A 23,941-nucleotide genomic window follows, 5' to 3' on the forward strand; every position below is an offset into this window, starting at 1 on the left:
GTTGCACACCCACTAAGCTGGTCCCCCTTGGCCTCCCCCCTTGAAGCGCTGGCCACCACGACACACAGTTTATTTTCTCCACAGCACCATTGCTCTCTGAAGTGGGCTTGTTTATTCATCCGTTTACTTTTATTGTCTGTCACCCCCTCCCAAATCTGTGAGTACAGGAATCTGACTGTCTTGCTTGGCTCTCCCTCCCCGGAGCCTGGAACGGGGCCTGACACCTAGTAGGAGCTCAAGAAACATGTGGAAGCAATGAAGGAATCCAGGGAATCAAAGCTCAGTCACAGCTGTGCGTTGGCTGCCCCTCTCCCAACCCAAGCCCTTTATCAGGGAACCACCTCTGATCAAATTAGAAAATGGTTTCCCTTGGGCCCAAGTGCACTCGGCTGAAATGGGTGAGACCATGGGTGCCTTAAAGGAGTGACCCCATTTTGTCCACGCTCTAGTTTGCACTCAGGCTGCTTTGTGGAACCACCCAAGCCACAAGGCGACCTGTGTTCTCCCTGGTGGGGCCAGTGCTCAGGAGACCTTGTAGCCAAGAGATACCATTCTCTCAAATATTTACCTGGCCCTGCCCTCGGAACTGGGTGGCAAGAAACCTCCACTGAGGGAGAACTCTAATGCACCGACACGGGTGATCCCTGAGGCTGCACCCAGGTCAAGGGCACAGGTGTGCTGGTTGACTGGTGATGTCTGCAGGGGGAGGGCAGAAGCTCTGGGGCCTGAATGCAGAAGGGCCTCACCTGACGTGATGGCGGCGTCCCTCCTTAAGTTCTCAACCTCGTGCTTCAGGGAGGTGATTTCTAATTTTCTCTCAGACAGGGTCTGGCACAGCACCTGGTTGTAGCCTTGCTGTAGGGCACTGATCTGTGGAAGGAGGCAACACACAGTCAGAGGGGGCCAGCCAGGCCTGCAGGACACGCCGGTACTTCTCCAACGTTGGGCAAAGAGTCGGGTTGACATTGGATCGGGGTGTTGGGGAAACCAAGGTTTTCAGTTGTAACTAGTGGAAGGGGCAGGAGGGGCCTGTTCCTTCAGTGACCACCATGTCATCGGTCCTCGAGACACGAACCTTATCTTTGTGGCCACCCAGGGGCTCCGGTGCTGCTGTCTTCCTATGACCTGTGGGTTTTCAGCCATAAATAGACCAGCTGTTGGTTCCAGATCATCCAGCACTGACTGGATGCACAGCAAAGTTCAAGAGCCGGGAGCAGGTTATGAAATGAATTCCCTCTAATGAGAATAGAGGGTAGTTTATACCTCACAGAACACTCCAGAGTTTACAAAGCCCGTTCACACATGCTACACTGATACTCGTCACAGCGTTGCTGAAGGCTGACGTTCCCATTAATGTGCCCATTTTGCAACGGAGCCAGGTTGAGACTCAAAGAGGCGAGGCCCCCTGCTCGGGATTATGTGGCTGGTCAGACGTGGTGTCTGATTCAAACCCAGTCTTTAGTTGCCTGGTTCCTCCTTCCCAGGTGGCTCTAGGAATGAGCGTGAGAAGTTGGAGGCTGTAAAGCATGGCATGGACTCGGGAGCCGGACTGTGGCCTTCAAGTCCTGTCTCTGCCAGTTAACGGGCTTTGTGAACACAAGGAGGACACCATATTCTGTTTCCTTTTGTTCAGTCTGTACGTGGGGTGATGGTAGTCCCAACCTGATAGGATTGTGAGAAGTATTTTAATAAGTTAACATGTGTACAAGTGCTCAGATCATGCCTGGCACACGGCACAGGGGGATGAGCTGTGACGGTCCTCTCCTCTGACTACCCACGGGGTGTTTTTTTTGTTTTGTTTCGGGGGATTTTTGTGTTTTTTTTTTTGCGGTACGCGGGCCTCTCACAGTTGTGGCCTCTCCCATTGCGGAGCACAGGCTCCGGACGCGCAGGCTCAGCGGCCATGGCTCACGGGCCCAGCCGCTCCGCGGCATGTGGGATCTTCCCGGACCGGGGCACGAACCTGTGTCCCCTGCATCGGCATGCGGACTCTCAACCACTGCGCCACCAGGGAAGCCCTCACGGGGTGTTTTAGCTTCAGCTTCCCTCGTCCGTCTCTGGGGAAGGTAGTTGGTAATCTTTATGTGTGCATTTGTAAGCCTTGCCAGGCTCACTTAAACGCCAGTGTGGTTGTTATTAAGAGGAAATACAGGGGCTTCCCTGGTGGTGCAGTGGTTGAGAGTCCGCCTTCCGATGCAGGTGACGCGGGTTCGTGCCCCAGTCCGGGAAGATCCCACATGCCGCGGAGCAGCTGTGTCTGTGGGCCATGGCCGCTGAGCCTGTGCGTCTGGAGCCTGTGCTCTGCACTGGGAGAGGCCACAACAGTCAGAGGCATGTGTACCACAAAAAAAAAAAAGAAAAAAAAGAGGAAATACAGGAATCGTGGGTGGGAGGACCACAGGTCGGCTCTATCTATGGCTGCTGTGAGCACCCTCTAAGTCCATGGCTCAGAGCCCCCTCAAGGGCGGGCCCCCCTCCAGGGGTCTAGGTCTACACGTGGGGTGTGGAAGGCTCTCCATCAAAGGCAACGTTGGTAAGGGCCCGAAAGTAGCTGCCAGGCCTCGGCCTCCACAGAGCAGGTACCCGAGAGGCCAGGAAAGAGAGCTGGGCCTGGAACCCCCTCCCTCTCGGTCTGATGTGGCCAGACTGCTTGTTCTGAGTGGCCAGGACTTTCCCACCTCAAGGTGCACTGTGGGCCTTTGCCCTGTGATTTTTCAGATGTGAGGCCTCAGTACTAACACAGGGACACGTTTATTGGGGCATAAATGCCACACAATCCGTAGACAGGACAAGAGCTAGCTTGTTTTGTTTTAGTATTTTTTTTTTTTTTTTGCTGTACGCGGGCCTCTCACTGTTGTGGCCTCTCCCGTTGCAGAGCACAGGCTCCGGACATGCAGGCTCAGTGGCCATGGCCCACGGGCCCAGCCGCTCCACGGCATGGGGGATCTTCCTGGACTGGGGCACGAACCTGCGTCCCCTGCATTGGCAGGTGGACTCTCAACCACTGCGCTACAGGGAAGCCCCACTAGCTTGTTTTGATAGATCAAAATGGAAGTGACAAGGAGAAGGGTGCAATTTCTTTTCTTTTCTTTAAAATAAATTTATTTATTTTATTTATTTATTTTTGGCCGTGTTGGGTCTTTGTTGCGGTGCACAGGTTTATTGCAGCGCCTTCTCTTGTTGCAGAGCATGGGCTCTAGGCGCACGGACTTCAGTAGTTGTGGCACGACGGCTCAATAGTTGTGGCACACGGGCTTAGATGTTCCGCGGCATGTGGGATCTTCCCAGACCAGGGCTCGAGCCCGTGTCCCCTGCACTGGCAGGCGGATTCCTAACCACTGTGCCACCAGGGAAGTTATGGGTGCAATTTCATTGTTCTCCTAAGGTAAGTTTGCCAGATTTAGGGGAGGAAAAATGGATGTTCACTTAAATTAGGATTTCAGATAATGAATAATATTTCAGTGCAAATGTGTCCCATGCAATATTTGGGACACACACTAAAACGAAATTCTAAAATTCAAATTTAACTGGGTGTCCTTACTTTATCTGGCAACCCCACCCGAAGAGAGTTCCTAAACTTCAGTCATTCATATACCACTTTCACCATTTTTCCCATGTCTCTTGGCTAGTCCCACTATAATTTCTTAGCATTTTTCGTAGAAGCAGCTCCCTTTTTAAACTTAAAAACGTGCATTAAATTAAATATAACTGTTATAAGAGTAAATAGAGACTCACTATCTTAAATAAAAATAATCCCTCCAAAAGAAGAAATACAGGAATTTCCCTGTTTACCATCAGACCAGGTTGCAGGCATCACACTAAAAAAAAAAAAAAAAAAAAAAAAAAGATTGGGGGGAGGTGGTGGGCATGCCCAGGTAATGGAGTTCGGGCGTGCTGATATGGCCACCAGATGGCGCGCACAGCCTTTGGTCTTGGTTTGTGTCCTTGGAAATCTTGTCATTATTACTCTGGTAGAATTAACAGAAGTGTCAAGGTCTCACAAGTTTTCTGACTCGTTTCATGCACCATCATGGTTCAGAGTCTAGGACATTTGGGGCAGTTACACTTACCTTTTCCCTGGGGCACCTGAGACATTATTGGGCGGGGGTCTATGATAGAAGTTGCAGGGACACAGGCCACTCTGACCCCCACTCTCCCCAAGGCTATACTTTTGCATGTTTGTGCTTTGGAAACTTTGAGTGAAACAATTCTTTCACATCTTACTTTTCTCTGTTGGGGGGAAATACAACTTTTCCATAAAAGGTCCTTGGAACACTGAAAGTGTTTGTAAGCTCTTCTCAGCTTGATGCTTTTATTTGCATGATACCAGAGATAGAACACACAGAGACAAACTTCCAGAAGGGAAAACATACGTTCCCCTCTAAGACTCCAGTGGTTTTGACAGATTTAAAATATTTCAATCTGAGTGTCAGAGTTTTAGGATTTCGGATTGCTGGAAAACTCCAACGAGTCTTCAAACCTCTTTGATACTTTTACTATCAAAGTAAATATCCATATTGTTTGTAATGGCATAAATTCCAAGATGTTTAATGTCTGTTAAGCTGTGTAACAAAATGGGCACTGAATCATAAGAAAGTTAAGAGTGCTAGGAGGAGTGATTGTTTCAGGATGATAATTTGGCTTCTAATTACCACAGGCGTATAAGAGCACATGGAGGTAAGAATTTTCTAGTGATATTGTAGCAGATCGAAGATCTGCGAGAGCAAATCATTATGCACACACCTTCGGGGACCAGGGAAAACACATAAAGTAATCAGAACCATAAATCAACCTGCCATGTGGCTTACACTTCTGGTGGAATGCCCTGCAGGCAGTAGAATAGTTAAGAAACTAAAATGTCAGTGGATGAAACTCGATTTGAGTTCAAACCGATGGAGCCTCTGGTTCATATATGCCTTGCTATAAAATATTCTTCTTCAGTTATAAGTGAAGCTCCAGGGGTAGGGGCGGCAACAGCATGATGCATCAGTGTAATTATTTCTAGATAATATCTTTGTAAAAAAACATTTTTCCCCCAGATATCGGCAGCCACTTTAAATAATACTCAAATTGGGACCGGCTGATATTCAAAGATACGTGGAAATTATATAATATTCTATGTCAAATATATTTCAATTATTTAAAAAAAGGTATGTGGGGAATTCCCTGGCAGTCCAGTGGTTAGGACTCTGTGCTTCCACTGCTGGAGGCCTGGGTTTGATCTCTGGTCAGGGAACTAAGATCCTGCAAGCCGCGTGGTACGGCCAAAAAAAAAAAAAAGGTATGTGGGAATAATTCAGCCTCATCCATGTACCTGAAAAAGACATGTCATTTTCTCAGGAAAGCTCTGAAATGGGAGAATAACTGAAAGGAATATTTCAGCAAAATTGGGTTCAGTTCAAGAAAAAGGTGCTCATTAATGTGTCAGCTACATGTCAAGGTAGCTGTTTGCACTAATAATCCCTACAGGACCTGTTACTTTCATTGTTTTTTCAAAACCAGGTTTGAAGGAGAGTCATTAGTTCCTTTAAATATTAGAGCATGTATTTGTTGACTTGTTTATTCTGTCTCCCTCACTAGAGCATAACAGGGGGAAGGATCATGTCTGTCTTGTTCTCTGCTGAATTCTCAGAGCCTGGAAGAGGGCATGGCACGGGATAGGCCCCCCAAAATATTTCTTTGGATTAATGGACGGATGGATGGATGGATGAATAAAGAACAAACAAACAGCCACAGTCCTAACAGAGTTCTAGAAGGTTACTGGGCCCAACCTTTGCCTTCATGGAGCCTACAGTATCCTGCTAGAATCTCCTAGGTTCACCATACACAATCTGTGCCCTTTCTAGAGCACCATTTCTAGGACTGAAACTGTGTACCTAGAATCGGTTACAGAGGGAAAGACAGTAAACAGAGCACAAGAGAACAAAGGCCCCCAAGCACTGACTACGGTTTTTTTTTTTCTATCTCTTTTTTTAAAATGTTTATTTATTTATTTATATTTTTCTTATTAGTCACCCATTTTATACACATCAGTGTATACATGTAAATCCCAATCTCTCAATTCATCATACCACCACCCCCACCCCCTGCCGCTTTCCCCCCTTGGTGTCCATACGTTTGTTCTCTACATGTGTGTCTCCATTTCTGCTCTGCAAACTGGTTCATCTTTACCATTTTTCTAGGTTCCACATATATGCGTTAATATATGATATTTGTTCTTCTCTTTCTGACTTACTTCACTCTGTATGGCAGTCTCTAGATGCATCCACGTCTCTACAAATGACCCAATTTTGTTCCTTTTCATGGCTGAGTAATATTCCATTGTATATATGTACCACTTCCTCTTTAACCATTCGTCCGTCGATGGGCATTTAGGTTGCTTCCATGATCTGGCTATTGTAAATAGTACTGCAATGAACATTGGGGTGCATGTGGCTTTTTGAATTATGGTTTTCTCTGGGTATATGCCCAGTAGTGGGATTGCTGGGTCCTATGGTAATTCTATTTTTAGTTTTTTAAGGAACCTCCATACTGTTCTCCATAGTGGCTGTATCAATTTATATTCCCACCAACAGTGCAAGAGGGTCCCCTTTTCTCCACACCTTCTCCAGCATTTGTTGTTTGTAGATTTTCTGATGATGCCCATTCTAACTGGTGTGAGCTGATACCTCATTGTAGTTTTGATTTGCATTTCTCTAATAATTAATGATGTTGAGCAGCTTTTCATGTGCTTCTTGGCTAGCGGTATATCTTCTTTGGAGAAATGTCTATTTAGGTTTTCTGCCCATTTTTGGATTGGGTTGTTTGTTTTTTAATATTTAGCTGCATGAGCTCTTTATATATTTTGGAAATTAATCATTTGTCAGTTGTTTCTTTGCAAATATTTTCCCCCATTCTGAGGGTTGTCTTTTCATCTTGTTTATGGTTTCCTTTGCTGTGCAAAAGCTTTGAAGTTTCATTAGGTCCCATTTGTTTATTTTTGTATTTATTTCCATTACTCTAGGAAGTGGATCAAAAAATATCTAGCTGTGATTTATGTCAAAGAGTGTTCTTCCTATGTTTTCCTCTAAGAATTTTAGAGTGTCTGGTCTTACATTTAGGTCTCTAATCCATTTTGAGATTATTTTTGTGTATGGCGTTAGGGAGTGTTCTAATTTCATTCTTTTACATGTAGCTGTCCAGTTTTCCCAGCACCACTTATTGAAGAGACTGTCTTTTCTCCATGGTATATCTTTGCCTCCTTTGTCATAGGTAAGTTGAGCATAGGTGCGTGGGTTTATCTCTGGGCTTTCTATCCTGTTCCATTGACCTATATTTCTGTTTTTGTGCCAGTACCATATTGTCTTGATTACTGTGGCTTTGTAGTATAGGCTGAAGTTAGGGAGTCTGATTCCTCCACCTCCATTTTTTTCCCTCAAGACTGCTTTGGCTATTCGGGGTCTTTTGTGTCTCCACACAAATTTTAAGCTTTTCGGTTCTAGTTCTCTAAAAAATGCCATTGGTAATTTGATAGGGATTGCATTGAATCTGTAGATTGCTTTGGGTAGTAGAGTCATTTTCACAATATTGATTCTTCCAATCCAAGAACATGGTATATCTCTTCATCTGTTGCTATCATCTTTAATTTCTTTCATCAGTGTCTTACAGTTTTCTGCATACAGGTCTTTGTCTCCCTAGGTAGGTTTATTCCTAGGTATTTTATTATTTTGTTGCAGTGGTACATGGGAGTGTTTCCTTAATTTCTCTTTCAGATTTTTCATCATTAGTGTATAGGAATGCAAGAGATTTCTGTGCATTCATTTTGTGTCCTGCAACTTTACCAAGTTCATTGATTAGCTCTAGTAGTTTTCTCGTGGCATCTTTAGGATTCTCTCTGTAGAGTATCCTGTCATCTGCAAACAGTGACAGTTTTACTTCTTCTTTTTCAATTTGGATTCCTTTTATTGCTTTTTCTTCACTGATTGCTGTGGCTAGGACTTCCAAAACTATGTTGAAGAATAGTAGTGAGAGTGGACATCCTTGTCTTGTTCCTGATCTTAGAGGAAATGTTTTCAGTTTTTCACCATTGAGAATGATGTTTGCTGTGGCTTTGTCATATATGGCCTTTACTATGGTGAAGTAGGTTCCCTCTATGCCCACTTTCTGGAGAGTTTTTATCATAAATCAGAGTTGAATTTTGTCAAAAGCTTTTTCTGCATCCATTGAGATGATCATATGGTTTTTCTTTTTCAATTTGTTAATATGATGTATCACATTGATTGATTTGCTTATATTGAAGAATCCTTGCCTCTCTGGGGTAAATCCCACTTGATCATGGTGTATGATCCTTTTCATGTGTTGCTGGATTCTGTTTGCTAGTATTTTGTCGAGGATTTTTGCATCTATATTCATCAGTGATATTGGTCTGTAATTTTCTGTTTTTGTAGTGTCTTTGTCTGGTTTTGGTATCAGGGTGATGGTGGCTTCAGAGAATGAGTTTGGGAGTGTTCCTTCCTCTGCAATTTTTTGGAAGAGTTTGAGAAGGATGGGTGTTAGCTCGTCTCTAAATGTTTGATAGAATTCACCTGTGAAGCCTTCTGGTCCTGGACTTCTGTTTGTTGGAAGATTTTTAATCATAGTTTCAACTTCATTAGTTGTGATTGGTCTGTTCATATTTTCTATTTCTTTCTGCTTCAGTCTTGAAAGGTTATAACTTTCTAAGAATTTGTTCATGTCTTCCAGGTTGTCCATTTTATTGGCATAGTGTTGTTTGTAGTTGTCTCTTAGGATGCTTTGTATTTCTGCGGTGTCTGTTGTAACTTCTTTTTCCTTTCTAATTTTATTGATTTGAGTCCTCTCCCTCTTTTTCTTGATGAGTCTGGCTAATGGTTTCTCAATTTTGTTTAACTTCTCAAAGAACCAGCTTTTAGTTTTATTGATCTTTGCTATTGTTTTCTTTGTTTCTATTTCATTTATTTCTACTCTGGTCTTTATGATTTCTTTCCTTCTGCTAACTTTGGGGTTTCTTTGTTCTTCTTTCTCTAGTTCCTTTAGGTGTAACGTTAGATTGTTTATTTGAGATTTTTCTTGTTTCTTGAGGTGGGCTTGTATAGCTATAAACTTCCCTCTTAGAACTATGGGATGCTTTTGCTGCATCCCATAGGTTTTGGATCGTCGTGTTTTCATTGTCATTTGTCTCTAGGTATTTTTTGATTTCCTCTTTGATTTCTTCAGTGATCTCTTGGTTATTTAGTAACGTACTGTTTAGCCTCCATGTGTTTGTGTTTTTTACAGGTTTTTCCCTGTAATTCATTTCTAATCTCATAGCATTGTGGTCAGAAAAGATGCTTGATATGATTTTAATTTTCTTAAATTTCCTGAGGCTTGATTTGTGACCCAAGATGTGATCTATCCTGGAAAATGTTCCGTGCGCACTTGAGAAGAAAGTGCAATCTGCTGTTTTTGGATGGAATGTCCTACAAATATCAATTAAATCTATCTGGTCTATTGTGTCATTTAAAGCTTGTGTTTCCTTATTAATTTTCTCTTTGGATGATCTCTCCATTGGTGTAAGTGAGGTGTTCAAGTCCCCCACTATTATTGTGTTACTGTTGATTTCCTCTTTTAGAGCTGTTAGCGATTGCCTTATGTATTGAGGTGCTCCTATGCTGGGTGCATATATATTTATAATTGTTATATCTTCTTCTTGGATTGATCCCTTGATCATTACGTAGTGTCCTTCCTTGTCTCTTGTAACATTCTTTATTTTAAAGTGTATTTTACCTGATATGAGTATTGCTACTCCAGCTTTCCTTTGATTTCCATTTGCATGGAATATCTTTTTCCATCCCCTCACTTTCAGTCTGTATGTGTCCCTAGGTCTGAAGTGGGTCTCCTGTAGACAGCATATAGATGGGTCTTGTTTTTGTATCCATTCAGCAACCCTGTGTCTTTTGGTTGGAGCACTTAATCCATTCGCGTTTAAGGTAATTATCGATATGTGTGTTCCTATGACCATTTTCTTAATTGTTTTGGGTTTGTTTTTGTAGGTCCTTTTCTTCTCTTGTGTTTCCCACTTAGAGAAGTTCCTTTAACATTTGTTGTAGAGCTGCTTTGGTGGTGCTGAATTCTCTTTGCTTTTGCTTGTCTGTCAAGCTTTTGATTTCTCCATTGAATCTCAATGAGAACCTTGCTGGGTAGAGTAATCTTGGTTGTAGGTTCTTCCCTTTCATCACTTTAAGTATATCATGCCACTCCCTTCTGGCTTGTAGAGTTTCTGCTGAGAAATCAGCTGTTAACATTCTGGGAGTTCCCTTGTATGTTATTTGTCATTTTTCCCTTGCTGCTGTCAATAATTTTTCTTTAATTCTTGCCAAGTTGATTACTATGTGTCTCGGTGTGTTTCTCCTTGGGTTTCTCCTGTATGGGACTCTATCTGCTTCCTGGACTTGGGTGGCTATTTCCTTCCTGATATTAGGGAAGTTTTTGACTATAATCTCTTCAATATCTTCTCGGGTCCTTTCTCTCTCTCTTCTCCTTCTGGGACCCGTATAATGTGAACGTTGTTGTGTTTAATGTTGTCCCAGAGTTCTCTTAAGCTGTCTTCATTTCTTTTCATTCTTTTTTCTTTATTCTGTTCCGCAGCAGTGAATTCCACCATTCTGTCTTCCAGGTCACTTATCCGTTCTTTTGCCTCAGTTATTCTATTGATTCCTTCTAGTGTGTTGTTTTTTTGTTGTTGTTGTTATTGTATTGTCCATCTCTGTTTGTTTGTTCTTGAATTCTTCTAGATCTCTGTTAAACGTTTCTTGCATCTTCTCGATCTTTGCCTCCATTCTTTTTCTGAGGTCCAGGATCATCTTCACTATCATTATTCTGAATTCTTTTTCTGGAAGGTTGCCTATCTCCATTACATTTAGTTGTTTTTCTGGGGTTTTATCTTGTTCCTTCATCTGCTACATAGCCCTCTGCCTTTTCATCTTGTCTGTCTTTCTGTGAATACGGTTTTTGTTCCACAGGCTGCACGCTTGTAGTTCTTCTTACTGCTGCTCTCTGCCCTCTGGTGGATGAGGCTATCTAAGAGGCTTGTGGAAGTTTCCTGATGGGAGGGACTGGTGGTGGGTAGAGCTGGCTGTGGCATTGGTAGGCAGAGCTCAGTAAAACTTTAATCTGCTTGTCTGCTGATGGGTGGGTCTGGGTTCCCTCCCTGTTAGTTGTTTGGCCTGAAGTGACCCAACACTGGAGCCTACCCAGGCTCTTTGGTGGAGCTAATGGCAGACTCTGGGAGGGCTCATGCCAAGGAATACTTCCCAGAACTTCTGCTGCCAGTGTCCTTGTCCCTTGGTGAGCCACAGCTGTCCCCTGCCTCTGCAGGACACCCACCAACACTAGCAGGTAGATCTGGTTCAGTCTCCTATGGGGGTCACTGCTCCTTCCCCTGGGTCCCAATGCACACACTACTTTGTGTGTGCCCTCCAAGAGTGGAATCTCTCTTTCCCCCAGTCCTGCCAAAGTCCTGCAATCAAATCCCACTAGCCTTCAAAGTCTGAGTCTCTAGGAATTCCTCCTCCCATTGCTGGACCCCCAGGTTGGGAAGCCCGACGAGGGGCTCAGAACCTTCACTCCAGTGGGTGGACTTCTGTGGTATAAGCGTTCTCCAGTTTGTGAGTCACCCACTCAGCAGTGATGGGATTTGATTTTATTGGGATTGTGCCCCTCCTACTGTCTCAGTGCGCCTTCTCCTTTGTCTTTGCATGTGGGGTATCTTTTTTGGTGAGTTCCAGTGTCTTCCTGTCGAAGATTGTTCAGCAGTTAGTTGTGATTCCAGTGTTCTCGAAAGAGGGAGTGAGAGCATGTCCTTCTACTCCGTCATGTTGAACCAAACCTGACTACGGTTTTAAGCAGAATTATGCACTGAGGCCAAAATTCATCAATGACCAATTGCTTTTTTATCAACTTTGTTGCAATATAATTTATGTACAAGATCAGTGGCCAATTTTAAAGTAGTTCTTTAAAACTTAAAAAAAAATTTTTTTCTTTTGGATTTAGTTTCAGGAGGAAGGAAGTTGACTGGTAAATCCAGACATTCTGGGTGGAGATTTTTTGGTGACATTCCCTATAAATGAACCAGCAGCTGCCTTCAGGGTGTGATAAAGGCCTCAGTGTTTGGAACACTGTGGGGTTCCTCCTCCCCACCTCCAGCTCTTTCTGGCTGGGTCCGGGTGGGTGTGAGAAGTGGTCACTGAAGCGACAGGAGTTGGGTGGAAATGCAAAGCGGGTGTGAAAGCATGAGGTGTACAAGGTGGCAGAGCTGAGCCCAAGTCACATCACTGCCTCTCACTTGCTGTGCAAGCTGTAACAAGCTCCTGGGCATCTCTGAGCGTGCCTCAGTCTCCTCATCTGTAGAATGGCAAGTGTCAGAAGACTGAGGTTTAACTAGCTAATGAGGGGACTTCCCTCATGGTGCAGTGGTTAAGAATCCCCCTGCCAATGCGGGGGACAGGAGTTCGAGCCCTGGTCCAGGAAGATCCCACATGCTGTGGAGAAACTATGCCCGTGGGCCACAACTACTGAGCCTGCACTCTAGAGTCCGCGAGCCACAGCTACTGAAGCCCTCATGCTGCAACTACTGAAGCCCACGTGCCTAGAGCCCATGGTCTGCAGCAAGAGAAGCCAATGCAATGAGAAGCCCATGCACCACAGTGAAGAGTAGACCCTGCTCACTGCAACTAGAGAAAGCCCGTGCACAGCAACGAAGACCCAATGCAGCCATAAATAAATAAATAAAATAAATAAAATAAATAAATAAATAAATAAATAAATAAGCTAATGCACCAAAAGCACCTGCACCGGGGCCTGAACATGGTAGGCACTTAATCAAATCTAATATTGTTCTTACAAGGCTAGAAACTTGCCAACCCTGCACTCCCTGTACTCCTCACCATGCTGTGCTCACTGCCCATTTCTAACTACCCGGTTGGCTCCCCCCAGGCTCTACCTGAGAGCTGTCACCCTGTGTTGTGACCGCAAGGCCCCGACCCACTTGTCTCTGAGCCTACCTGGTTTTTCAAGCTCTGGATCTCTCTCTGTTGGGCATCGTCCTCTTCATGCAGAACCTGAAACTTGGGTGGGCTCACCCTCTCCTTCTGCCTGGAGGCGGCTGTTTCCAACAGCTTCTGCCTCAGGTTGGCCACTTGGTTCTGCAGGCTTGCTATCACGGTGTCTTTGTATTTAGATTCAAGTTCAAAATCGGAGAGACGGCTGACTTCTTTTCCCAGCAGCAGAATTATTTCATCCTGGGTGGAGGCCAGATGGGAAATTTACTAGGTGTGGGTCTGGGTGTAAGGCTGAGCCCATTTAAAGAAAGACAGGAAAAATATGGTATCATTCTTTGGGAAGGTGAGGGCAGGCAGGGAGGGAAAAAGCAGACTTTCAAGGCTATCTCTGTCACTTGGAAAATCTCATAGAGACAAGAATTGGCTTAAAATGAGGTAATTGTATATAGACCCCTGTAATGGATGTCTATACCTCACAGGTACGGAAACTTTCCTTTCCCCGAGAATTAGACTTTCATATTAAGAACAACCATCCCACTTGGGAACTTTTGTTGCTAGAAAGTTTACTTAGAGTGTTTTCATTTATAATATTCAGCCTAGCACACTGGGGACCTAAAAAGGTAGTTAGGAAAACAACATTCTGTTTGACCACATTCTGCCTATAATGAGGGTTATTTGTTTTAACTTAAAACATTCTGAACTATTTGTTTTCCCTTTCCTCTCTTCTAATATTTCCAGCCTCTTTTGGCTATTCATGTATGAAATTTTTCCAGGTAACTCAATCTGGAAAGTAAATGAGACAGGAATACTGATTTATTTGCATGGGCTCATGTAAACTTTTGGCTGGAAAAACAAAATTGCTGGTAGACTGTACCCACAGGTATAATTAACCCTGTCCTCCATCTCTCCAGTGATAAAGCTCTGCAGCCAAAGAATTGGTTAGGTTTTCCAAAAAAGGAAAAAAAAATTCCCCCAAACTTCTCACCAGACGTTATCAATAAAATGTCAGAAAAACTGAAGAAGAAGAAGAAGAAGAAGAAGAAGAAATTCCCCAGAGGCCTTTTCCAAAGCAGTCGCAGGAGGAGGTAAACGGGCAATTTCTGGGCCAGCTCATTCCCAGGAGAGCCGTGCAGTCAGCCTCACGACCTGCTAGCTCCGTGACCTGGGGAAGGACAGGGTCTCGCTCATGAGAAAGCCTGTCTGACACAGCCAGCTGCTGCCAGGGGCCTTCCTTTGGGTCCTTGTGAAAGTTGGTGGCAAAACTTCAAGAGAGAGCATCAGACATATTCCCTACTCCTGGGCAGTTTCCCCTGTTTCACCCTGTTATGATCAGCCAGGTGCTTATTCATTTTTCATGCAACAAACATTCATCGGGCAGCAACTAAGTGCCAGGCCCCGTGCCAGTGCTGGAATATAAGAAGTTTGCAGAGGGCAGTGGACAGCTGTGGGTTCTGCTTTCCTGCTGAGGGTCCCCTTGCCCTTCTTGGAGGGAGTGTTCCTCCTTCCATTTGGTCTGGGTAGGACTGTCAGTCATGTGCCCTGCTCCTTCCTGTCCCACCTCCCCATGTGCATGTGGCCCAAGCTGGTCAATCAGACATTTCACACATCGATTACAGAGGGAGAGGATCTTGCCTTCTTTTGGATCATGTAGGCATGTTTGCCTGAGTTTGTCTTTTCTAACACACAAAGCCAGCCTTATGAAGAAAGCCAGACACTGAGGGAAACAGAGGGGAGAAGTTGGTAGTGGGGAGGTGTTCTGATGACATTATTCAAGCTCCTGGATCTAGCCATACCTGAAGCTAGTGGCCCTTTAAATTTTCCAATAAGATGAGCTAATCAATGCTCCCCCTCAAGCTAATTTGTTTATTGTCACTTGAAGGAGTCCTGGCAAGTCAGGGTATAAACGACTTATCAAGAGAAAGAATTATTTCTATTATAAATAGAAAAAATGATAAATGGCTTATAAAAATTTTCTATAAATAGAAAAAATTATAGTGGTTGCACTATATTTCCAAGTTAAAATTGAGGCAGGTTGAAAAATGGCTACAAATACTTTGCAGTTTTGCCATCCAGTCTATTTCCCCACCCTCTAGTCTGGGCTGGCCCCGTGACTAGCTTTAACCAACGGAATGGAGTGGAAGTGATGCTGCATGATCTCCAGGCAAGTTCTTACAGGCTGTGCAGCTTCTGCTCTGGCCCCCTGGGAACCCCGAGACCACCGTGCTGTGATGAAAAGGCACATGCACAAAGGGGCGCACCAGTCCAGGCGTCCTGGCTGAGGCCCTAGATGTGGGAAGGAGGCCAATGGAGACCGACCACCAGCCTGGCCAAGCCAGCAGCTTACTGAGGCCGCATGAGTGAGGCCAGGGGACACGAGCAAAGGAACCTTCCAGGTCAACCCATAGATTCTGGGGAATAATGAATTGCTGTTTGAAGCCGCTAAGTTTTGGGATGGCTTGTTACACAGCGATAAATACAGAATCTGAGTGTGGCTTCTCGCCTTTCTGCAACATTTTTCAGAGTCTGGTCCCAGGATGCCTGGGTTGGAACCCCCTGCCTCCTGAAGGTTTGGATTTCCGTGTCTGACAAGAACCCCAGGTAGGTCTGCTCCTCACAAACTCTGAGAATTGCTGCAGGAGCAGGCCCTGGCCCTTAAGGAAAGCGAGATATTATAGACTCCTTCTTTTAGAGTAACTTTCGAGTTGTGTCTAAGTGGGGAGAAATTGACCTGGGCCCTTCCCAGGATGGCTTGAATCCACCTGTTCTGCTCGCATCCCTGCTTTAAACCTCTCTGGTTCTTTAATGAGTCTCTCGGCCCACGCCTCCCTGACTTCAGGGCTCACGTCCTCCTGCAAGGAACGTGTTTTTGCATCACTGTTCCATCACTGAAGGTTGACCAAGTGATTACTGTGTGGGAGTTAGAAGTACCCGCTGAGAAGCTAACCAGACCTCGCTTTGAATCCTAACACTGCTCCTTGCACTGGGCAGCCTTGAACACATTACTGAACCTCTCTGAGATTCAGTTTCCTCATCTGCAAAGTGAGGGTGATGCAATCTTTTTTGAAGATGGTGAAGATTAACGAGCTAATAAATGTCAAGTGTACAGGACATGGCCCAGCACAGAGTAGGTGCTCAGTACCTTGTAGTTGTAGATGTTATTTGGGATAAAGTGAGCAGTGGCCAAACCTGGCTGAATGTCTTGGGAGGAAGAGGTGGTTTCTTGGAAGTAGGAAAAAGGGACAGTCCTTGAGACACAGAGAACAAGAGGCAGTGGCAATCTCTCCATGGTCCCTCTTGCTGCTGTAGCTCTGTGCTTCCCCAAGACCCCTCACCTTATCGTGCTGGGACAGGTCCTGGTCCACAAAAATTTCTCTGTAGGGCCCTGTCCCAGGACTTTCCTCGGCCACTGATTGTTCCGACAGTTCCGCAGCGTTGGTCCACACTAACACACAAGGTCAACAGAGAAGGCAGAGGAGACAGTGAGTTTCCCCAAAGTCTTAAAAAATATTTTCAGATTAACCTTCACATTCATGAGACTTATGCACTGAAAGCATTACAGGAGGACTGGAAAGGGTAAGAGCTGCCTCATTTCTCTTCCCCAGCATTAACTGCACTGATGCACTGTGGTGTGTCTCTTTCCAGACTTTTTTCTATGCTGCATAAGAGCTGAGGACCTTGGGCAAGTCATTTGCTCTCTCTAAGCCTTCGTTTCCACATACATAATTCAGGATCCCTGATAGTCTCTGTTATAAAGGGCTATCTGGAGATTAAATAGAATAATGATATAGAGCAGGGCTTGGCAAACTATGGCCCTGCGGCCAAATCTGGCCTTCTGCCTATGTTTGTAAATAAAGTTTTATTGCAACACAGCTACAGTGATTCATTTACATATTATTTATGGCTGCTTCCCAGCTACAAAGGCAGAGCTGAGTAGTTGCAGCAGAGACCATGTGACCCACAAGTACTACAGTATTTACTCTCTGGCTCTTTACAGGAGAAGTTTGCTGACCCCTCAAGTAGAGCATTTAGCCCTAAACATTAGCTATGTTTGTTTTATTGCAGCCATATCTTTTCAAGAAACAAAAATGCATTTACATGATAGAGATTCTTATCCAGCTTACTTTTCAGCTAACAATATCAAAAACATCTTCCCATGTCAGTATTTGAGGCTGTACTTGGTTCTTTTCCAGGGTAGCATTGGGGTCCATTGTACAAGTGTGCCAAACGTGTTTAACTAGGATCCACTTGATGGCCATTTAAGCTTTCCTATATTTTTTCTTATTTACCCCAGTATTACAAGGCCTTTTTATATGACTTTCAGGGATTATGGCATTGTGTTTGGGGACCCCATTCTGTATCACATCAGACATCTCGCAATTCACTCACATCAACACTGAATACATTTCTTTTTATTGGTGTAGAAACGTTTGTAAAGATTTCTATAATTCTACGTGTGAGATCACTTGGGCCCAAGCAGCGTATTTTAAATTTCCAAGTGAGTATGGTTTCTGGACAGTCACTGCACATTCTTATCTTTTTGTGAAGTGAGAAACTGAACAAATTGTTTTCAGTGGTGATGAAACTTTAATGAGTATTAACATTAATGATGAATGAAGCACTCACTGTCATGTTTGTGGACATTCATCATTTATTCATTTTGCTTCTGTATTTCTTATTTATGCATTTTAGAGTCAAAGATTCCTGCCCCCCAGCCAGGTCTCAAACCTCTTTGTGGACCCCAGAACCTCTAGTGGACATAGCTGATGGCCTGTGGTGCCCAGAGAATGCACAGCCTTGCGTGTTGAATGAGCAGCCCTGGCCACAGTGTTCCCTGGGGCGCGAGGAACAGAAGGGCCTGGAACTTCAGCAGCTGCCCATTTTCTCTCCCTCCACCTCCCCAACTAGGTCCATGATTAGAAAACTTTTATTTGAAGCTCACTGCCCCCATCTGACTCTCTTGGATCCTGAGCAGCAAAGTCCTAACTGACTACAGCAGCAGTGCCTGATAGAGAAATAATGGGAGCTACAGAATGCAATTTTCAATTTTCTAGTAGTCACGTGAAAAAGGTAAAAAGAAGAGAGGAATTTTTTAATGATCAATTTTATTTAACCCAATACATTAAAAAGCATCATTTCAACATGTAATCGACAAAAAATATGGAGATATTTTATATTCTTTTTCTTCGAGGCATGAAGCCTTTGAAATCTGGGGTTTATTTGACACTGATTGCGCATCTCAATTTGGAAACTGAGTTTTCAGGAGGAAGATTTCATCTGTTTTCATATTCCTCAAGAAATCGGCTCTCACTGGAGGAAGGTACTGACTGGCCTGTGTCCCCAGGGAGGGCCTCGGGGTCTGACCCTAACTGGGCCCCTGTCCAGTCTCAGCTTAGAGTTCTGGCGTCTGATGCCATCTCTAGGGGTGACTCCGGCTGCCTCTGCGACCCTGTCGTGGCTGTCTTGAGGGACGCTTCCCTGCAAGATGATGGCCGGAGGGGGGACTTCATCAAACTTACAGAACAGGCTGATCGATGGGGTCCCTTTACTGGGGAAGGTGTGTTTACTCAAAGTCTTTGTGGGGCTAGAATTTGCTCTGAGACTTGCTTTCCTTACACCCAGGCAGGGAGGTGCGGGAGCAGTTACCCCTCACCTGCCGCAAACTTCTTTACCGGCTACTGTTATTTATCAAAAAGAACCTAAGGGCCATGTATGACCAAACCGGCTTAACTCTAGATGCTGGATCCTTCGGAGGTCCCAGTGGGGAGAAGCCCCAGGGAGAGTCGGGAGGGCTGGGGCGGTGGGACGGCGGATATGGGGACGCAGGCACTTTAAGAATTTTCGGGCATGAGCTGTTGGCCAAAAGCCAGGGGAGTTACTTTAATATTTTAACAACCCCCAGCTGTCCTGGTGCGCTCCAATAATCACCAGTCTGCAGGAGGGGCAGTATGTGTGCACCTTAACTGTGTCTTTAAGACATTGTAAGTTGTAAATAAAAGTTAAATAACAATCATGGTTAGGTAATAACTTAATTTTTAAATTTTAATATTTAAAATTTAAATATTAAAATTTTAAAATATATAAATTATTAAGATTGTAAAATTTAAAATTTAAATATTAAAATATTAAATATTTTAATATTTACTGAATGTTCGCTATGCACCAGGCGCTGTGCTCAGCACTTACAGGCAGGATACGATTTCGTCTTCATAACAACCCAGTGAGATAGGCATTATTATTCCCATCTCCATTTTATACGTGAGAGATATGAGGCACAGAGACGTCAAGTCACCTGCTCAAGGACACACAGCTGGTAAGTGGTAGAGTCAAGGGGTGAACCTAAGTTTGTTGGATTCAGAGCCTATGCTTTTAACCACTATGTAGTCAATGTATTGAAGTGGGAAGATGTTTATGACATATTATTGAATTTTAAAAATCAGGTAGGGAATTCCTTGGCAGTCCAGTGATTAGGATTCTGTGCTTCCACTGCAGGGGGCACAGGTTCCATCCCTGGCTGGGGAACAAAGATCCTGCAAGCTGAACGGCACGGCCAAAAAAAGAAAAAAAAACCTAACCTATGTTAGGTTCATATGATCCCATTATTGGGAAAAATATATATATATATATATGAATCAAGATGCTATTTTAATAAGTCACTCCACATATTTTCTTTTCTCAGTATTCTTCCCCACCTCCCATGAGCTCTTGCCATTAAGATTTGGCCTTGGAGCTGACGTTTTATTGCCTTGTGGTAAAGGAAGGATGAGTATTAACTAGAACAGGGTGATTTTTCCCCCAGGCAAAATGATGTTTTGATTTTTGACAATGTCTGGAGACATTTTTGAGTACCACAGTTAGGGCGGTTGGTGGTGGTGGTGTTGCTACTGGTATCTCTGGTGGGTAGGAGTCAGGGATGCTGCTAAACATTCGACAGTGGACAGGACAGATCCTTCAACAAGGAGTTATGCGACCCACCTGTCACTGTGCCAAGATTGAGAAACCCTGACCTGATCTGCAGTAAATAAATCCTTGGCTTTGGGTTTTCAAATAGAATTTTTCAAGTCTAAAGCAAGGTGACAGTCTAACAGTAAGCCAATTTAATTGGAAGAGCCCAGCTTTGCTAAGAGAGGAAAGAGCTTTCTCGGAACCCTTAAAAAGAGGTGTTTTCTGTCAAGAGACAGCATGGAGGACTGGAGCACAGAGTTTTCTCTAAAGCGTAGAGTAGAGAGGCCCAGACAGAAAGGAACTCCCCATGACACGGGAAGATGAAAGTCCTTTTCTGAGGATGGCAAGAGTGTCAGGGGAACGAGGGCAAACGTTTGGAAACATGAGACCTGGCTGAGAGGCTGAGGAGATAGAGCCCAGGTAGATGTGAGGGACTCTAAGCCATACGACTCATCCTTCATTTCTCCAGGGGGAATCCAAGTCCTTCAGAGAAGCCCCAAGTTCAGCATGGCACTGGAGAAACCGGTGATTACAGTGGAAAAATTTAAATGGCAGAGTGAAAAAAAGAAAAGAAACAGCCCATGTGCCATGTGTCCAAAGGACACATTAAAAAAAAACCCCAAAAACCCTGTATATATGTTCATAAGACAGAACATGATGCATACAACAAAATGAATGAATCTCAGAAATACTATGCTGAGTGAAAAAAGCCTTCCACAAAGGAACATGTACTACATGGTTCTGTGTACTTGAGATTCTAGAACAGGAATATCTAATCCATGGCGGGAAAAGAATTCAGAAGAGTGGGTGCCTCTGGGGCCTGGGGCTGGGAATTGACTGGGGAGGGACATGAGGGAACTTTCTGGGGTGATGGTAATGTTCTATATCTTGATAGGAATTTGGGTTACATAGTTGTGCACGACTGGCACAACTCAGTGAGCACATTCAAGGTCTAACACCTTTCAGGGTGTGGTAGCCAGTCTCCAAGATGGCCCCACTGATTCTTGTCTCCTGGTATTCAGACCCTTGCATCATCCTCTCCAATACTGGATGGACTTTATATTAGTTAGCTGGGGCTGCCATAACAAAACACCACAGGAGGTCTTAACAAAAGAAATTCATTTTCTCACAGTTCTGGAGGCTGGAAGTCCAAGATCAAGGTGTGGGCAGGGTTAGGCCTCTCTCCTTGGCTTGCAGACGGCCACCTTCCTGCTGTGTCCTCACATGCCCTTTTCTCTGTGCACGTGCATCCCTGGCGTCTCTCTCTCTCTTCTTACAAGGACACCAGCCCTTGGATTAGGGCCCACCCAATCATCTCACTTTAACTTACTCATCTATTTCAATACACTATCTCCAAATATGGTCACATTCTGCAATATTGGGATTGAGGCCTCAGCATATGCATTTTGGGGGAATGCAATTCAGTCCGTAACAAAGCTTCTCTATGTAACCAAGGATATTGCAGAAATGACACAGTTTGATTCCTGAGGTTAGATCCTAAAAGACATTGCAGCTTCTGCCTCACTCTCTAGGACCACTTGTCTGGAGGAGCTGGCAGCTTGAGGATGCTCAAGCAACGTATGGAGAGGTGCACTTAGTGAAGAACTGAGGCCTCTTACCAAAAGCCATGTGAGTGAACCATCCTAGAGGTGGGTCCTCCAGCCCCAGACAAGCCCCCAGAGGACCACAGCCCAGCCACCACCATTACTGCCACCTCATGGACAAGCCTGAGCAAGAATCCCCCAGCGAAGCCATTCCCAACTTCCTGACTCAGAGAAACTAGGAGATAATAAATGTTTACTTTTGTTTTAGGCCATTACATCCTGCAGTAATTTGTTATGCAACAATAAGTAGCAAATACAGGTTTGGGCACCAGGAGTGGTGGAAAATTTAACAAAAACCCTAAAATGTGGAGTGGTTTGTGATGGAACAGTGGCCAGAAGCTGGAGGACTTTGGCCAAGAGTCTTTGAGAAAGCCTGAATAGTCTTAGTAGAAGCCCGATGGCCTTTGAGGAGGCAGTGAGGGAAGGGTTTCAGAAAAGTGAGGAAAATGTTACTGGGGTTAAGAGATCCTTGTCAGGTGGTGGCAGAAGGTTTCCTAACACGTTGCCTGTGGTCATGAGGAAGGTAGAAAATGTTTGTGATGAGGCTGAGTGGTCAAGCTAAAGAGAGTCCCAGACAGAGTCTTGGAAGGTGCTGCCTGGTTACTTCTTGCTACTTATAGTGAAATGTGAGGGGGAGAGACAGTTAAAGGAAGGGCTGTTAAATCAGGGCAATGCTCTGGGCTTGAAAATTCCCTGCCTCTCCAGGTGGCAAATGAAATATAAGAAACAGGTTCTGGGCAAAAATCAAATCAAGGGCACTCTCAAGAAAACACAGTCCAGAGAAGAAGCTGAGGGTGTGGTTGTAAAATCCTTTGTTAAGAATACAGATCCAGGGCAGTGTCCAAGAGAACCCTTCGGTCAAAGAACTGGGCTTCTAAGAAGCTTCTGTCCTTTGTCAGTCTTTGCAGAAGCCCATGGTGGAAGGGCTTGTGACAAAAAAGTCTGTGGGCATGGTTTTTGCCTGATAGGATGAACCCCAATAAGAAGCACTGCCAACTCAGACTGACAGAGACCCACAAAAGTCAAAGAAGCGTCTGGACCCCCAAGCTTCTACAGGCAGGAAGCAGGCTATAAAACTATGCAGCCACATCCAGGGGACACCTTTCATAGGAAAGGGAGGACGACTCAGAAGGCAGAACTCACGGACCAGGGGCAGAGCCAAGAGCCCTGGAAAGTCATTTCTGGGCAAGAGTTGGACTGAAGCCCAGTCAAGGAACTGCCGATATTTTACCAGCTGGACTTCAGAACTGCTTTGGGCCAGGGACTCCTGTGTGTTTCCTGTTTTTCTTCTTTTGGAACAAGAGGAGTGTATGTAGCAGTGATGCTATGTCTGTCCCACCAATATGTGCTGGGTGTGTGAGGGACAGACCCTTTGTTCAGAGGTCTTCAGATTTCTGGAAGTAGTACTTGATGAGCTGAACGTAACGTACTACACCCATGAGCCCCATCTGTACCTGGACTTGATTTAGACGAGATTCTGGAATTTGAGCCGATGCTGTTACTGGGGTGAGATTTTGGGGGGCCTCGGGAGAGAGGAGGAGGAGTGTGATTCATTGAGGACCCGAGGGCAGGCTGTGGTAGCCGGCCTCCAAGATGACTGCTGATAATCCCCGCCTCCTGGTCTTCAGGCCCGTGTGTAGTCTTCTCCCACACTGGAGGGTGACGCCCTGGGTAACCATCAGGATATTGCAACAATGACAGAGCATGACTTCTGAGGCTTAGTCACAAGAGATGTTGCCATTTCCATCTTGTCCTCCAGGATCACTTGCTCAGGAGGAGCAGCTGCCGTGTCATGAGAACGCTTGAGCCACTCTCTGGGGAGGCCCATGTGGTGAGGAACCGGGGCCTCCTGCTGACACCCATGTGAGCAGCCGTGTTCGAAGTGGATCCTCTGGCCCAGGTCAAGCCTTCAGATGACTGCAGCCTTACGAGGGACCCTGAGCCACAGCCGTCCTGCTAAGCTGCTGCCAAATTCCTGACCCCACAGAAACCGTATAGATGATAACACATGTTTGATTTTGCTTTAGGCTGCTACGTTTGGGGAGAATTCGTTATGCAATCATGATAACTAATACACATTCTGTGTTCATTTTACATGAAGGAGACAAAAAATGTTGAGTTCTAGTTAATGGTATATGTGCTAAAACATTTAGGGGGAGGACTACAGATGTGTGCTATTTATTTTGAAATGCATCCAAAAAATAAGATGGATTAATGCAGGACAAGAAGGATGGGTAGACAGAAATGTAATAAAGAGTACAGCAAAGTGTTAGCGGTAGAATTAGGAGGAGAGCTGTCTCTATAAAATTCTTTTTGCTTTGCTGTATGCTTGAAAGTTTTCACATTAAAATGCTGGGGGGG

General features: G+C 44.7%; 1 protein-coding gene across 1 annotated transcript in view; it reads right to left on the reverse strand.

The window, feature by feature from the left end:
- The window catches only part of LOC308610112 (forkhead-associated domain-containing protein 1-like), a gene marked incomplete at its 3' end in the record, with an annotated part of 102,325 nt that overhangs the window by 39,398 nt on the left and 38,986 nt on the right, over window positions 1-23,941 (reverse strand). The window contains 3 exon segments of the mRNA XM_081259364.1: window positions 747-870; window positions 13,038-13,274; window positions 16,367-16,476. Of these exon segments, the coding sequence (XP_081115490.1) occupies window positions 747-870; window positions 13,038-13,274; window positions 16,367-16,476 (471 nt within the window).

The sequence above is a fragment of the Mesoplodon bidens genome, assembly GCF_964165515.1.
Source record: "Mesoplodon bidens genome assembly, contig: HAP1_SCAFFOLD_378, whole genome shotgun sequence".
Classification (NCBI taxonomy): domain Eukaryota; kingdom Metazoa; phylum Chordata; class Mammalia; order Artiodactyla; family Ziphiidae; genus Mesoplodon; species Mesoplodon bidens.